This window comes from Salmo trutta, chromosome 21 (genome assembly GCF_901001165.1).
Source record: "Salmo trutta chromosome 21, fSalTru1.1, whole genome shotgun sequence".
NCBI classification, from domain to species: domain Eukaryota; kingdom Metazoa; phylum Chordata; class Actinopteri; order Salmoniformes; family Salmonidae; genus Salmo; species Salmo trutta.
Window position 1 is genome coordinate 49,312,870 of NC_042977.1, and position 18,110 is coordinate 49,330,979.

At 46.1% G+C, this 18,110-nt stretch overlaps 1 protein-coding gene across 1 annotated transcript in view; it reads right to left on the reverse strand.

The window, feature by feature from the left end:
- The window catches only part of LOC115156484 (piezo-type mechanosensitive ion channel component 2-like), a 215,456-nt gene that overhangs the window by 10,928 nt on the left and 186,418 nt on the right, over window positions 1-18,110 (reverse strand). Inside the window, exons 52-54 of the mRNA XM_029703905.1 lie at window positions 6,775-6,891; window positions 6,546-6,625; window positions 5,862-6,060 (exon numbers count right to left, since the gene is read on the reverse strand). Coding sequence (XP_029559765.1) covers window positions 5,862-6,060; window positions 6,546-6,625; window positions 6,775-6,891 — 396 coding nt within the window. The remainder of the gene's footprint in view (window positions 1-5,861; window positions 6,061-6,545; window positions 6,626-6,774; window positions 6,892-18,110) is intronic.

Genomic DNA, 18,110 nt, shown 5'->3' on the forward strand with positions numbered 1-18,110 from the left:
CAACAGGATGCTCTTGATGTGCATCTGTAAAAGTTTGTGAGTGTTTTTGGTGACAAGCCGAATTTCTTCAGCCTCCTGAGGTTGAAGAGGCGCTGTTGCACCTTCTTCATCACGTTGTCTGTGTGGGTGGACCATTTCAGTTTGTCCGTGATGTGTACGCTGAGGAACTTAAAACTTTTCACCTTCTCCACTACTGTCCCGTCGATGTGGATAGGGGGGGTGCTCCCTCTGCTGTTTCCTGAAGTCCACAATCATCTCCTTTGTTTTGTTGACGCTGAGTGTGAGGTTATTTTCCTGACACCACACTCCGAGTGCCCTCACCTCCTCCCTGTAGGCTGTCTCGTCGTTGTTGGTAATCAAGCCTATCACTGTAGTATCGTCTGCAAACTTGATGATTGAGTTGGAGGCGTGCATGGCCACGCAGTCATGGGTGAACTGGGAGTACAGGAGAGGGCTGAGAACGCATCCTTGTGGGGCCCCAGTGTTGAGGATCAGCGGGGTGGAGATATTGTTTCCTACCCTCACCACCTGGGGCGGCTCATCAGGAAGTCCAGGACCCAGTTGCACAGGGCAGGGGTCGAGACCCAGGGTCTCGAGCTTAATGATGAGTTTGGAGGGCACTATGTTGTTAAATGCTGAGCTGTAGTCGATGAACAGCATTCTTACATAGGTATTCCTCTTGTCCAGATGGGTTAGGGCAGTGTGCAGTGTGATTGCGATTGCGTCGTACGTGGACCTATTGGGGCGGTAAGCAAATTGAAGTGGGTCTAGGGTGTCAGGTAGGGTGGAGGTGATATGATCCTTGACTAGTCTCTCAAAGCACTTCATGATGACGGAGGTGAGTGCTACGGGGCGATAGTCATTTAGCTCAGTTACCTTAGCTTTCTTGGGAACTTTGAGGGTTAACACGTTTAAATGCTTTACTCACGTTGGCTGCGGTGAAGGAGAGCCCGCAGGTTATGGTAGCGGGCCGTGTCGTTGGCACTGTATTGTCCTCAAAGCAAGCAAACAAGTTGTTTAGTTTGTCTGGGAGCAGGACATTGTGGTCCGCGACGGGGCTGGATTTCTTTTTGTAGTCTGTGATTGACTGTAGACCCTGCCACATACCTGTCGTGTCTTCGACGTTGAATTGCGACTCTACTTTGTCTCTATACTGACGCTTAGCTTGTTTGATTGCCTTGCGGAGGGAATAGCTACACCGTTTGTATTCGGTCATGTTTCCGGTCGCCTTACCCTGATTAAAAGCAGTGGTTCGCACTTTCAGTTTTGCACGAATGCTGCCATCAATCCACGGTTTCTGATTGGGGAAGGTTTTAATAGTTGCTGTGGGTACAACATCACCGATGCACTTGCTAATAAACTCACTCACCGAATCAGCGTATTCATCAATGTTATTATCCGACGCTATGCGGAACATATCCCAGTCCACGTGTTCGAAGCAATCTTGAAGCGTGGAATCAGATTGATCGGATCAGCGTTGAACAGACCTGAGCACGGGAATTTCCTGTTTTAGTTTCTGTCTATAGGCTGGGAGCAACAAAATGGAGTCTTGGTCAGATTTTCCAAAAGGAGGGTTAGAGTAACAATGGTCCAGGATTTTTTCCACCCGGGTAGCGCATTCGATATGCTGATAACGTTTAGAGAGTCTTGTTTTCAGATTAGCCTTGTTAAAATCCCCAGCTACAATGAATGCAGCCTCAGGATATGTGGTTTCTAGTTTACATAGAGTCCAATGAAGTTCATTCACGGCCATCGATGTGTCTGCTTGGGGGGGATATATATGGCTGTGATTATAATCGAAGAGAATTCTCTTGGTAGATAATGCGGTCGACATTTGATTGTAAGGAATTCTAGGTCAGGTGAGCAAAAGGACTTGAGTTCCTGTATGTTGTTATGATCACACCACATCTCATTAATCATAAGGCATACACCCCCGCCCTTCTTCTTACCAGAGAGATGTTTTTTTCTGTCGGCGCGATGCGTGAAGAAACCAGGTGGCTGTACCGACTCCGATAGCATGTCTCGAATGAGCCACATTTCCGTGAAATAAAGAATGTTACAGTCTCTGATGTCTCTCTGGAAGGCAACTCTTGCTCGAATTTCATCTACCTTGTTGTCAAGAGACTGGACATTGGCGAGTAGTATACTCGAGAGTGGTGCGCGATGTGCCCGTCTACGGCGCCTGACCAGAAGACCGCTTCTTGTGCCCCTTCTGCGGCGTCGTTGTTTTGGGTTGCCGGCTGGGATCCGATCCATTGTCCTGGGTGGTAGACCAAACAGAGGATCTGCTTTGAGAAAGTCGTATTCCTGGTCGTAATGTTGGTAAGTTGACGTTGCTCTTATATCCAATAGTTCCTCCCAGCTGTATGTAATAAAACTTAAGATTTCCTGGGGTAACAATGTAAGAAACAATACATAAAAAAAACTAAATACTGCATAGTTTCCTGAGAACGCAAAGCGAGGCAGCCATCTCTGTCAGAAGTTAATATGATGAAGCCAATGACAGATGTGGTGTACTCCTCAATGCCATTGGAGGAATCCGGGAAAATATTCCAGTCTGTGCTAGCAAAACAGTCCTGTAGCTTAGCATCTGCTTCATCTGACCACTTTTTTATTGATCTAGTCACTGGTGCTTCCTGCTTTAATTTTTGCTTGTAAGCAGGAATCAGGAGGATAGAATTATGGTCAGATTTGCCAAATGGAGGGCGAGGGAGAGCTTTGTATGCATCTCTGTGTGTGGAGCATAGGTGGTCCAGAGTTATTTTCCCTCTGGTTGCACAGAAATTTGGTAAAACTGATTTAAGTTTCCCTGCATTAAAGTCCCCGTATACTAGGAGCGCCGCATCTGGGTGAACGTTTTCTTGTTTGCTTATGGCGGAATACAGCTCATTCAATGCTGTCTTAGTGCCAGCCTCTGACTGTGGTGGTATGTAAACAGCTACAATGAATATAGATGAAAACGCTCTCGGTAGGTAATGTGGTCTGCAGCTTCTCATGAGAAACTCTACCTTAGGCGAGCCATAGCTCAAGACTTCCTTAGAAGTCTGCTGTTTACAAAAATACATAGACCGCCACCCCTTGTCTTACAAGATGCCGGTGTTCTATCCTGCCGGTACATCGTATAACCAGCCAGCTGTATAATGATATTGTCGATGTTCAGCCAGGACTCCTTGAAGCATAAGACGTTACAGTTTTTAATGTCCCGTTGGTAGTTTCATCTTCACAATAACTCGTCCATTTTATTGTCCAAAGATTGTATTTTTGCTAGCAGAACTGAGGGGAGTGGGGGTGTATTCGATCGCCTCCGACTTCTGAGAAGGCAGCCCGCCCTCTGGCCTCTCTTTCCCTACCTCCTCTTCACGCAGATCACTGGGGTCTGGGCCTGTTCCAGAGGGAGCCGTATATCCTCCGCCTCGGGCTCGTCAGAGTTGTGAAAGAAGAAAAAGTGTTTTGCTTGTCCGTGGTGAGTAATCGCAGTCCTGATATCTAGAAGTTATTTTCAGTCATAAGAGACGGTAGCGGCAACATTATGTACAAAAATAATTTTAAAAACAAGTTACAAACAACGCAGATAAACAAACAAAAAATTACAATCGGTTAGGGGCACATAAAAACCATCTGCCTTCTGCTCCGGCGCCATTTTTACTAGTCACCGTTGTCTGAAAATAACAGCTGCTTTATAAGTCCCACTACGGACAGGCGCGTAGTAGACAAAAACACTGGTACTAAACCAAAGATATTGATCTATTTTAAGCAATCGATTTTTTGAGATCGTGATGACTATAAACTTTAATACTAACATCACCGATCTGAGGTGATGTAAACGTGTCGTGAAAACGTTAGTATTTGTAATGTAGTAACACGTTCTGTCCACCAGGGAAATTCGCATAATAGCTATAACATAATTAAATACAGTATGTCAAAGTAATTCAATATTTTAATATATGATGATAGTAAATGTAGCACACTAACACATTTTGACAACAATGACATATATTTATCCCTACTTTAACCATTGAGAGAGTAAAAAAATGCTCCTAAGCACAATTTAACCTGGCCCTCTAGACTAAAGTGATTGTGCAGCAGGCTGAACACTTGACGTCTCTACCTGGCTAGCTACAAGAAGCAAGTTTAAAATTGACATTTGATCAGCTAACTAGCTAGCTTAGAAGTTCTCTTTACTTACGGATGCCATCCGGGTAGATGGTTGGAACGCATCTTCATTGAGTCAAAGCCTCATTTGAAAGCCCATCGCCACCGGCAAGTAATTTGAAAAAAAGGACTCTTGGGTGAAATGTTCATTGCAGACTGACGCGCGAACAGTTTCGTCCGACTCTTCCAAGCTGAGAGCTGAGGAAAATCGTCCACTGATGGTAAACATGAGGAGGGAGATGTCGGGAAGGCAACTCACCCCGGTCTTTGATGTTGCAACTGGCTACCCTACACTCACCATAGCCATGGGGCATTGCACAAATGGATAGACGGATAAGCTACAATCAGAAAAAAATAGATAGATAGATAGATACAATAGAGAGATAGAGATATAGAGAGATCTATATATAGACAGATAGATAGATAGATCTATAGATAGAGATATAGATATACAGATCTATAGATAGATAGATAGATACAATAGAGAGATAGATAGAGATATAGAGAGATCTATATATAGACAGATATACAGATCTATAAATAGATAGATATACAGATCTATAGATCGATTTTTTGATCTATAGATAGAGATATAGATATACAGATCTATAGATAGATAGTTAGATAGATAGATAGATAGATAGTTAGATAGATATATGATATGGGGTGAATAGCTGTATAAAGCAGGATTAAGTGGATTTTGAAAGGCTGTTTGGCTCAGTCGCTAAGTGTAAGAACTTTGCAGGTTAATTATTAGAAAACAATCAGGCTAACATTCAAATATGAAACGTAGGCTTAAAATAATTGTATCATCTCATAGGAAAAGACACGACATTGACACTGATTTGTGGGCAGTTCGGATTTGTTACTTCAAGCCCAAATATATCATACTTTGACTAAAACGATGACTTTCAGCTCAAAATAGTGGACTACCACTGGTGTCATTCATAAGGCAGTTAGGTCACAGCACAGGCCACATCCTAGTTCAGGTGCTGCCAGACAGTGACCTGGTAGTTTATTATGTCAATTCAGGGAACAAGCTCCCTCACGACGCCAGGACAGCGGAGTCAATCACCACCTTCCGTAGACACCTGAAACCCCATCTCTTTAAGGAATACCTGGGATAGGATATAGTAATCCTTCTAACACCCCCCACCCCCCAAAAAATATATAGATGTACTATTGTAAAGTGGTTGTTCCACTGGATATCATAAGGTGAATGCACCAATTTGTAAGTCGCTCTGGATAAGAGCGTCTGCTAAATGACGTAAATGTAAATGCAAATGTTACCAGACCGATATCTGCTATCAGGTTACCAGACAGGAATGTGCTATCAGGTTACCAGACAGGTATGTGCTATCAGGTTACCAGACAGGTATGTGCTATCAGGTTACCAGACAGGAATGTGCTATCAGGTTACCAGAATGGGTGCATTCAGTCGTTCTGTAAAGCAAAATAATTACTAAGTGTGAAAAGAAGTGGAGATAGGGGGCACCCTTGTCTCATACCACAGGCTATTGGTTTTATTATTCTATGGTACTCTGACCATATCTGATATTATGACACTTTCTTTACCAAAAGTGTTAAAACAAAAATGTTGGGCTGATGAGAAAACGATGGGCTAGCTAGCAAACACTGCCAGGGTAGAGATTTCACATGTGTGTTGGGTGTGATTTCATGTGATGCTATGCTATGTTTGGTCTACTCACCCGTATCCAGCCAGGAAGCCCAGACTAGGAGGGCTGACCTGGTCGCTGAAGACATAGAGCTCCAGTCCAGCGTTGTACAGATTCTTGGGGCTACGAACGTTGATCTTTCCCGGACTAGTCTGGTTCACGATCCACCACTCCTGGACCTCTGCTGAGTCGTTATGGAAACGCTCCAAAGCCAAAGTGATGAATAGTTCCTCTGGAGGAATAGAATAGAATGGAAACGAATAGAACGGAATATAATACCATTGTGTGTTTAATGTTCATAAACACCTCTACAAGACATAACTGTAGTCCACACAATGTGGAAAGGTGCCTTTTGGCTTCAAAATAACATGGTTGACAACAAACACAGCTCGATTCTATAGCGCAAATTTAAATTTAAAGGTAATTTCCGATCGAGCGTTTGCCATGAATGCAGTCTCCACAAACGCGGGAACATTGCCTTTAAATTTCAATCGCACTATAGCGCAGAACTTCCACGATACGGATTGATTCAAGCCCTACACAATAACACTATTGACAACAAGCAATTAACACGATAAGACAAGATGATTGACAACTAACAACATAACATCGCCATCATGAAAGTCAGATATAAAGATAGACTAATGTCTTATTTTTTGAATGTATTTTATTGTATATTTGTGTAAAGTGTATTGAGATGTTTAAATGCTGCTTTACCTCCACTCAGCTGTTCTATGGGTTTGGCCTCAGAGTTAGTAGGGGCTCGGAGATACCGAGGGAAGCCATGTTTTATCACCCTGGCAACAGAGGAATAGGCTGTTATTAACATCTGGGAAGGGAATACAGTCACTAATATTTCAGATTAGTTTTTAAAATAAAAGTAGTTTGATTTAAAAACAATTAAAAATAGTTAGTTGACAAATACATTAATTAAAAGTACACTCACACTCCGTCTTTTCTGGTCCCATTGAGCAGTAGGAATAGCTCCAGCTTGGTGTTATCATCCAGAAACATGACCTTCTTCCCCGTAGCAAACTCAGCCTTCGCTCCCAGAGTCTGGTTCCTGTTTCAGACAATACAGAACATCTATAACCTTTGCCTGATCATTCGCTGCATACATAGTCTGACTTGGCCATAATTTGTATTTGTATTTATTATGGATCCCCATTAGTTCCTGCCAAGGCAGCATCTACTCTTCCTGGGGGTTTATTATGGATCCCCATTAGTTCCTGCCAAGGCAGCGGCTACTCTTCCTGGGGTTTATTATGGATCCCCATTAGTTCCTGCCGAGGCAACAGCTACTCTTTCTGGGGTTTATTATGGATCCTGATGTTAGTTCTCCATATACATTTAGGGACCAGCCTTGCTGCTCTGGGCCAACTGAAATTGACCTATGTCCCTCTTTGTGGCACTTGACTATATTTATTTTTTATTTTACCTTTATTTAACTAGGCAAGTCAGTAAAGAACAAATTCTTATTTTCAATGATGGCCTTGGAACAGTGGGTTAACTGCCTTGTTCAGGGGCAGAACGACAGATTTTGTACCTTGTCAGCTCAGGGATTCGATCTTGCAACCTTTGGGTTACTAGTCCAACGCTCTACGCTGCCGCCCCATATGATTGGACAGTAGTCTAGGTCTGACAAAACTAGGGCCTGTTGGACTAGATCAGCAATTATTCTTTACATCCCAAACATAGGAAACACTACAAAACCTCTTATACATTATATTAGGCTCAGCCAGAACTTTGGTTTTCCTGGATATGGCTACTATATTGTGATCACTACATTCGATGGACGTGGATGCAGCTTTAGAGCAGATTTCTGCAGCATTAGTAAAGATATGATCAATACATATGGATGATTTCATTCTTGTGCTGTTTGTAAATACCCTGGTTGGTTGACTGATAACCCGAACCAGGTTTCAGGAACTAGTTACAGTTTTTAAGCTTTTTCTTGAGTGGATGATGAAAGCCAGTCAATATTTAGGTCACCCAGAAAATATACCTCTGTTGACATCACAGACATTATCAAGGATTTCACACATATTATCCAGATACTGACTGTTAGCACTTGGTGGTCTATAGCAGCTTCCCACCAGAATGGGCTTTAGGTGAGGCAGGTGAACTGTAGCCATATTGCTTCAACAGTATTTGACATGAGATACTCTCTAAGCTTTAAAGGAATATGACTCTGAATATAAACAGCAACACCTCCCCCATTGGCATTCCTGTCTCTTCTGTAGATGTTATAACCATATATTACTATCCCTGTATCATCAAAGGTATCATCTAAGTGAGTTTCAGAGATTGCTAGTATATGAATGCTTTCTGTTTCTAGCAAGTTAGCGCTTTCTTGAACCTTGTTCCTTAGGTTACATATGTTAATGTGGGCTATTTTTTAGCACACTTTCTGGGCAGCATAATTGTTTTTATTGGTTTACTGGGAGGCTTATCAGAGGTAGACATGACAGTGATATTTATATTTGAGCTGATAGGGTCAGGTGAACTGCCCACAGCGGACTTCCTACTAGTTTCATAGTCACATGATTACTGCTGTCTGATTGATAGAGACATTCATAGGAACATAAATGAGGTTACTTACGTTACTTACATTATGACTGACAACACCCCTGGGAAAACATACATTTGCAGCAGCACTATGACAGCTCAGCGACACAATGATAGGGATTATCTGATAAGTCATAAAATTAAATATAAATATTATATGAGGAAAGTCGTTTGTGGCGACGTCGTTTGTGGTGAAAACAAAGTCATCAGTGATTGGATTGTCTCTAACCAATCAGAGTATCAAAACCAATTACGTACTTCAAAAGCGCTGCATCACCCACGTGTATCCTGGCTATGGCCCAACTAGGGCGGTGACCAATCAAATTCCACTTGACTGTTTAGTCACGGTAATTAGGTTTCTCCAAGTGACCATATTACTGACACACCAGCAGTCACAAGTCATGACAGCCTCCAAGCTCTGATGCTGCTGATGGTCATTAGTATCCTACCAAACTTGTTAACTGTCTGGTACTCAGCACTCTATTGTCCCTCTAATCACTCTGACATCAATGCAAATGTCATCAAATATCTAATCAAACACTTCATGAGAGCCCATGAGCTCATGTTGCGCAACATTTCTATAGGCTATGCAATTGCATAAGAAAACAGAGTGATGGCTTCTATTAAAACGAGGAGGATCCCATCAGCTTTCTAAAGGCTAGGTCTACTATATTTATTTATATTTCTCAACTTTCCTAATATTAAGCACATTGCTTCTCTTTACAACAGGAGTATAGCCTACCTGGCTGGCATGAAAATGACAAAAGCTGAAGAACACACGCACATCAGGTATGTGAACATGAACCACAGGAAAAGCATCCTCCATTTGCTAATTAAGTCCTTGTTTTGAGACAGGTGCATGATAATGGTCCATTCGAAATCAAAACAAATTTCACACATATATTATTTAGTATATGTAAAGACAAGATTAATTCAAGAATAGTTTGATGGGTGACAAGTGCCTATCACTTGTGAATTTTATATTATCACTTGTGAATGATGCCCAACCTAATGAAAGAAACAATGCCTTTTTTTTACTTTTTCAAATCATAGTCACACACCTCATGTAGCCTAGCCCATAGGCCTATATGTTTTGATAAGGTTTGTATCACAACTAAAGTGGCCAGATAACTTCTTAAAATGAAGAACATTAATCTGCTTTACAAGGGGTGTAGAGCCTAACTGGCATACATACGAAGCGCTTGAGTTTCAAGTTTGGAGGAATATAATTTTCACCATTAAAATGCACCTTTATAGTAAAAGCATTACATGCATAATCACTATTTGCCCGTCACTTTTGATAATGGTGTTTTCCCGCTAATGGAACATTCGCGCTTATAGCCAACTGGCGTTTGTGCATTTCTGCGTTTATAATGTGAAGAAATAGCCTAATAGTTTATCAACATTTTAAGCCAAAACGTTCTGATCTATTGCATCAGCCTCATTATTTAAAAAAGGTTTTTGATGCTAGTGGTTGTATTAATTTGGGATCTATCGCATCCCCCAACTGTCCAGACTATGTTTGGAATATTTATTTCTTGCACAGAATAGATCAGGTCAACTTTTGTATTATGGGGGATAGTAGATTGCCATAGGCTAGTGCTTTTGCTGTTCAGTAGGCCTACTCATCTTGTGGACCAGTTCTTATAATATCTTTACTATGCGCCTCGGAATTGGATAAGGACGGGCACAGTTGAGTCTCCGATGTGTCTGTCTTCACTTGTAGCCTGTGAGAAAGAGCCAATCACGTGACAGAGAGCCATGTGAATAAGAGGTGCTTCGGAGCACTCAGCTGGGAGAAGGGAATTATAATTATTATATTCAGCCCAAGGGCACAACGGCCACTGTCCGCATAAGACATTAATTGTTTTAGGGGGCATTACGGCCACACAAAGGGGATGCCACTGGAAAATTCGAGGCATTATCAAGTGCTTGTCAAATTGTGTATGAGAGACTGATGAAGTGTGTACAGCCAGCGCAAAGAAAACAAAAGAGAGCGGCTTTTTTCAAATCATCATTAGAGTCGCATCATGCAGCCTTAGAATGTATAAAACATATAGCCCAACATTTGTATCACAACTAAAGTTACATAAATAACTAAATTAAGCATATAGGAGGACCTGTTTCTTTGTTAACCACTCAACACACTATAGCCACATGTGTGCAATCCCTCAAATCGTTTTAGATTTTATTCAGCTATGGTCAATTGTATTCTTCATACTATAAAATAATGCCACAGAATTCTAAGCAAATCTTGTCTGCTAAATGAATGTGTTGCTCACAGCCATATGGCATAGCCAGATCAGGGCCTAAAATAAGGACAACTCAGAGCATCTGTTCTTCTGAACTAGACTACTCATCAGGCTCCCGCATCTCGGCCGGTTCGTCAGGCTCCCGCAGCCTCGGCCTGTTCGTCAGGCTCCCGCAGCCTCGGCCCGGTTCGTCAGGCTCCCGCGCCTCGGCCCGGCTCGTCAGGCTCCCGCGCCTCGGCCCGGCTCGTCAGGCTCCCGCGCCTCGGCCCGGCTCGTCAGGCTCCAGCGTCACGGACCGGCTCGTCAGGCTCCCGCGCCACGGACCGGCTCGTCAGGCTCCCGCGCCACGGACCGGCTCGTCAGGCTCCCGCGCCTCGGCCGGCTCGTCAGACTCCCCGGCTCGACAGGTTCCCGCGCCTCGGCCGGCTCGACAGGTTCCCGCGCCTCAGCTGAAGCGACCAGCCTCGGTCCTCGGGACCGTTCCTCTGGTCAACGTCCTACGGTTGGAGCCGCACGTCAGGGAGGGGGTACTGTCACGTATACTCCCTCTCCAGTGCTCAAGGTCGTCAGGCTGCTCATTACTATGCACACCTGTCACCATCATTACACGCATCAGCTCCTCATCAGACTCACCTGGACTCAATCACCTGCCCGATTACCTTCCCTATATATGTCACTCCCATTGGTGCTTTCTGCCTGATTACCATCCCTATATATATATGTCACTCCCTTTGGTTCTTTCCCTAGGTGTTATTGTTTCTGTACCTGTGCTTGTCAAGGTTGTGTGCTACTGGTACGAAGTCAGGTGCAGAAGAGCAGTGAGTTGTGATCAGGCACACTTTATTTGGCAGAGACATAAAAGACAGACGCAACTGCGTCCAAAAACCTCCAGCCACAGGTAAAAGTAAACAAGTGCGAAAACACTTACAAATGTATGACAAATATATACAACGGGTCAAAATACGATACCCGGAGGGAAAACCAGTCTAGAGCATCACACTAAACACGTAACACAACAATTCCACACAAAGACATGGGAGGAACAGAGGAATAAATACATGCAGTGTGATTAGGGAATGTAAACCAGGTGTGCAGGGAACAAGACAAATCAAATGGAACAATGAAAAGGTGGAGCGGCGATGGCTAGAAAGCCGGTGACGTCAACCGCCGAATGCCGCCCAAACAAGGAGAGGAGCCGAAAGCGTCAAGCGACAGTACCCCCCGCTTGACGCGCGGCTCCAGCGGCGCGCCGATAACGGCCTTGGGGACGACCCGGAGGGCGAGGCGCAGGGTGATCCGGCCGGCGATGGTAGATCTCCCGCAGCAGTTCAGGGTCCAACACATCCGACACATCGGCCACCGGAACCCAGCACCTCTCCTCCGAACCATACCCCTCCCACTCCACGAGGTACTGAAGGCCCCCCTGAAGGCCCCTCGCCCGACGCCTCGAATCCAGGATGGAACGAACAGAGTATGCCGGGGCCACCTCGATGTCCAGGCGGAGGAACCGGAACCGGGCGTAGGAACCTCCCGATTCCTGGAGCGGACCAACCACCACCGGCCTGAGGAGAGACACATGGAACGAGGGGATAATACGGTAATCGGGGGGAAGCTGTAACCTGTAACACACCTCGTTCACTCTCCTCAGGACCGCGGGCCCAGCTTCCGGCAGGGCAGGCAGAGGGGCAGGTTTCGGGTCAAGAGCCAGGTGCGAACATCGGGGCCTCACTGAGGTGACGGCTTCCCATGTCTCCTCCGCGCGCCTGAACCAGTCGTCCACCGCAGGAGAACTGGCTGGTACCCCAACACGCACTGAAAAGGGGGAGAGGTTAGTGGAGGAGTGGCGGAGCGAGTTCTGCGCCATGTCGGCCCAAGGCACGAACACCTCCCACTCCCCCGGCCGGTCCTGGCAATAAGACCACAGAAACCTGCCCACATCCTGGTTCACTCTCTCCACCTGCCCGTTACTCTCAGGGTGAAAACCTGAGGTGAGGCTGATTGAGACCCCCAGACGTTCAATGAACGCCCTCCAGGCTCTCGAAGTGAACTGGGGACCCCGATCAGACACTATATCCTCAGGCACCCCATAGTGCCGGAAGACGTTTGTAAACAGGGCCTCCTCAGTTTGTAGGGTCGTAGGGAGACCGGGCAGAGGGAGGAGACAACAGGACTTAGAGAAACGATCCACAACGACCAGGATTGTGGTGTTTCCCTGTGAGGGAGGAAGATTGGTCAGAAAATCCACCGACAGGTGTGACCAAGGTTGTTGTGGAACGGGTAAGGGATGTAGCTTACCTCTGGGCAGGTGTCTAGGAGCCTTACACTGGGCACACACCGAGCAGGAGGAAACATAAACCCTCACATCCTTTGCCAAGGTGGGCCACCAGTACTTCCCAGTCAGACAGCGCACGATCCGACCATTCCCGGGATGACCAGAGGAGGGTGACGTGTGGGCCCAATAGATCAACTTGTCACGGATGGCAGACAGAACGTACAGACGCCCGACGGGACACTGGAGGGGAGCGGGCTCTGTACACAACACCTGCTCAATGTCCGCGTCCAGCTCCCACACAACCGGCGCCACCAGGCAGGAGGCCGGGAGTATGGGAGTCTGATCCATGGGCCGCTCCTCTGTGTCATACAGCCGGGACAGTGCGTCTGCCTTCATATTCTGGGAACCTGGTCTGTAGGACAGGGTAAACACAAAACGGGTAAAGAACATGGCCCACCTTGCCTGACGAGGATTCAGTCTCCTCGCTGCCCGGATGTCCTCCAGGTTGCGGTGGTCAGTCCAGATGAGGAAAGGGTGTTTATCCCCCTCAGGCCAATGTCTCCATGCCTTCAAAGCTTTCACCACAGCCAACAACTCCCGGTCCCCGACATCATAGTTCCGCTCCGTCGGGGCTGAGCTTCTTCGAGTAGAAAGCACAGGGGCGGAGCTTCGGTGGCGTGCCCCGAGTGCTGAGAAAGCATGGCTCCTATCCCAGCCTCGGACGCGTCCACCTCCACTATGAACGCCAAAGAGGGATCCAGATGGGCCAGCACGGGAGCCGAGGTAAACAGAGCTCTTAGGTGCCCAAAAGCCCTGTCCGCCTCAACCGATCACTGCAGACGTACAGGACCCCCCTTCAGCAGTGAGGTAATGGGAGCAGCCACCTGGCCAAAACCCCGGATAAATCTCAGGTAGTAATTGGCAAACACTAAAAACCGCTGCACCTCCTTTACCATGGTGGGAGTCGGCCAATTACGCACGGCAGCAATGGGGCCCTCTCCATCTCCACCCCTGATGTGGAAATGCGATACCCTAGGAAGGAGACGGCCTGCTGAAAGAACAGGCATTTCTCAGCCTTGACGTACAGGTCATGCTCCAACAGTCTTCCAAGAACCCTGCGCACCAAGGACACATGCTCGGAGTGTATAGCGGAGTATATCAGAATGTCATCGATATACACCACTACACCCTGCCCGTGCAGGTCCCTGAAAATTTTGTCTACAAAGGATTGGAAGACTGATGGAGCATTCATCAACCCGTACGGCATGACGAGGTACTCATAATGCCCTGAGGTGGTACAAAACGCCGTCTTCCACTCGTCTCCCTCCCGGATACGCACCAGGTTGTATGCGCTCCTGAGATCCAGTTTAGTGAAGGAGCGCGCCCCGTGCATTGACTCAATCGCCGTAGCAATGAGAGGTAGCGGTAATTGTACCTCACCGTGATTTGATTGAGACCTCGATAGTCAATGCACGAGCGCAGACCTCCATCCTTCTTCTTCACAAAAAAGAAACTTGAGGAGGCGGGTGAAGTGGAGGACCGAATGTACCCCTGATGCAGGGATTCAGAGACATATGTCTCCATAGCCGCCGTCTCCGCTTGCGACAGGGGATACACATGACTCCTGGGAAGCGCAGTGTCTGCCAGGAGATTTATCGCACAATCCCCCCGTTGATGGGGTGGTATTTGAGTCGCCTTCTTTTTACAGAAGGTGAGAGCCAAATCGGCATATTCTGGGGGGGATGCGCACGGTGGAGACCTGGTCTTGACTTTCCACCATAGTAGCACCAACGGAAACCCCTACACACCTTCGCGACCACCCCATGAGAGCCCTTTGTTGCCATGAAATGGTGGGGTCATGATGAGCTAACCAGGGAAGTCCTAGTACCACAGGAAACGCAGGAGAGTCAATGAGGAAGAGACTGATTCTCTCCTTGTGACCCCCCCGCGTCACCATGGCCAGGGAGATGGTGGCTTCCCTGATAAGCCCGGACCCTAATGGTCGACTATCCAGAGCGTGTACCGGGAAAGGTCTAACCACAGGAATAATGGGGTTCCTAAACTAAGGGTGAACGCTCTGTCGATAAAATTCCCAGCCGCGCCTGAATCGACGAGCACCTTATGCTGGGAATGCAGGGAAAACTCAGGAAAACAAACAGGTACAAACAGGTGGACAACAGAGGACTCTGGATGAGAGTGGTGCAGACTCACCTGGGGTGACACCAGAGTGCCCTGCCTGCTGCCTCGACCCCCAGAGGGACCAACCTGGCACCGACCGGCAGTGTGCCCTCTGCGGCCACAGATGGTGCACGTGACGGCCCCTCCTCCAGCCTCCCTAAGCGCAGCCCCTCCCAGCTCCATGGGCACCGGAGTGGGGTTGCTGGAAGATGGAACCGACAGAGCCCTCTCTGGACGTCCGCGGGTGACCAGCAGGTTATCCAACTGGATGGAAAGATCCACAAGTTGGTCAAAAGTGATGGTGGCATCCCTGCAGGCCAACTCTCGTCAGACGTCCTCGCGCATCGGTAGTGGTCTATAAGGGCCCTGTCGTTCCATCCTGCTCTGGCGGCTAAGGTCCGGAATTCCAGGGCAAACTCCTGGGCGCTCCTCGTCCCCTGCCTGAAGTGGAAGAGCCGTTCCTCGAAGTGGTCCAACGCTGCGTCTCCTCTCCACACGGCGTTTGCCTACTCCAGAGCTCTCCCCGAGAGGCATGAGACGAGGGTGGACACCCTCTCCCTTCCCAAGGGAGCTGGGTGAACGGTGGCCAAATATAGGTCCAGCTGTAACAGGAACTCCTGGCACCCGTGCTGCCATCCCATCATACTCCCTGGGAAGGGAGAGATGCATCCCACTGGGACTGGATCCAGGAGGAACGGGTAGATGTAACCCCGGTTGTGCTGGTCGAGGCGCTGGAGAGACTTCCTGTCTTGTCAGGCTCCTGCGCCTCGGCCAGAATAAAGGAATAAATACATGCAGTGTGATTATGGAATGTAAACCAGGTGTGCAGGGAACAAGACAAAACAAATGGAACAATGAAAAGGTGGAGCGGCGATGGCTAGAAAGCCGGTGACGTCGACCGCCGAACGAACAAGGAGAGGAGCGAATTTCGACGGAAGTCGTGACAGTTTCATGTCTGTACGCTACCTGTGTTTCTTCTTTTGTTCCATGCTAGTTTATTTATAAAATTATTCACTTCCTGTACTTGCTTCCCAAGTCCCAGCATACACGTTACAACAATAAATTACCGGGAGTTTATATATAGAGTGTGCGACTCTTTATTTTTATGGTCTTTTGACTTGTCCAAAATAAATCATTTATTTATTGTGAAGGTGTAGGCTATATTACATGGATTTATTATACTTTTTCAAATGTAGATGTTCCAAAGGTCTTCATCAGTGGCTTGTAGGCTATGCGTGGAAGCCAGGAGATGCTAAATGTGTTTATGTAATTAACTGTCAATTACCGTGAGACCGGCAATCACCCATCGGTTTCTGGGACCAATCAGAAGGTCCGAATGTATTTGCATTCTACTCTGCTGTTCTATCGCGCGTGCAATGATGTGCAATGCTGTCCAATGATGTCCAATAATGCGCAATGCTGTCCCATGCTGTGCAATGCTGTCCAACGCTGTCCAACGCTGTCCAACGATGTCCAACGATGTCCAATGCTGTCCAACGATGTCCAATGCTGTCCAACGATGTCCAATGCTGTCCAACGATGTCCAATGATGCCCGTGGGAAAATAAAACTGTTTGTTGTTTGAAGGAACTTCTTTGTCGTTGTAATAACACAAACGGACGTGGCAGTTTCCCCATTAATGATTACAGCTTTAACTAAAACTCTGCCTTCACTCCCAGACTCAGGTTCCTGTTTCAGACGATGCAGGACATCTATAACCTAGGGTTAACCTCTCTTGGGTAGGGGGCAGTATTTTGACATGCGGATGAAAAGCGTTCCCAAAGTAAACTGCCTGTTACTCAGGCCCAGAAGCTAGGATATGCATATATTTGGTAGATTTGGATAGAAAACACTTTCTAAAACTGTTTAAATTATGTCTGTGAGTATAACAGAATTGATATGGCAGGCGAAACCTCTAGGACAAACCATCCCAAAAAAAATGATTTCAGCCTACCTCTATTTTCAATGGCTATCACTTTAATTATAAGGCCAAGTCCTCCCAGATTGCAGTTCCTAGGGCTTCCACTAGATGTCAACAGTCTTCAGAAAGAGTTTCAGGCTGGTTTTGGAAAAATGAGCCAGAAATTGTCGTTTTTGTAGGTGGCTCCCATTTTGGCTGTAGTGTTTCCAAGCGCGTGGAAGAGAGTGCGTTCTTTGGTATTTTTCTCCGGTAAAGACAATAACGATTCTCCGTCTTAAATTGTGTTGTTTATTTGCGTATTAGGGTACCTAAGGTTTGATTATAAACGTTGTTTGACTTGTTTGGAAAATGTATTGGTAACGTTTGGGATTCATTTTGTATGCATTTTGATGGAGGGAAACTGGGTGGATTGTTGACTGAAGCGCGCCAGCTAAACTGAGTTTTTATGGATATAAAGAAGGACATTATCGAACAAAAGGACCATTTGTGATGTAACTGGGATCTTTTGGAGTTCCAACAGAAGATCATTAAAGGCAAGGCATTTTTTAAATCGCTATTTCTGACTTTCGTGTCGCACCTGCCTGGTTGAAATATGTTTTTCATGTGTTTGTGTTCGGGGCGCTGTCCTCAGATAATCGCATGGTTTGCTTTCGCCGTAAAGCCTTTTTGAAATCTGACACCACGGCTGGATTAACAAGAAGTTAAGCTTTATTTTGATGTATTACACTTGTGATTTTATGAAAGTTAAATATTTATAATACTGTAGTTTGAATTTCGCGCTCTGCAATTTCACCGGATGTTGGCCAGGTGGGACGCTACCGTCCCATATTAACTCAAACTCTGTTTCACTCCCAGAGTCAGGTTCCTGTTTCAGACGATACAGGACATCTATAATCTAGGGTTAACTCAAACTCTGCCTTCACTCCCAGTCAGGTTCCTAATCAAAATGATAAGATAATCTCTTATAATATCAAAAAGGTTTATCAGATTATAAAATAAATGGAATATGACACATTTTTGTGATTAACATAATCTGTATGGATTATAGATAGATAATACATATCCTTTAATCTCTACACTACACTACTCTAC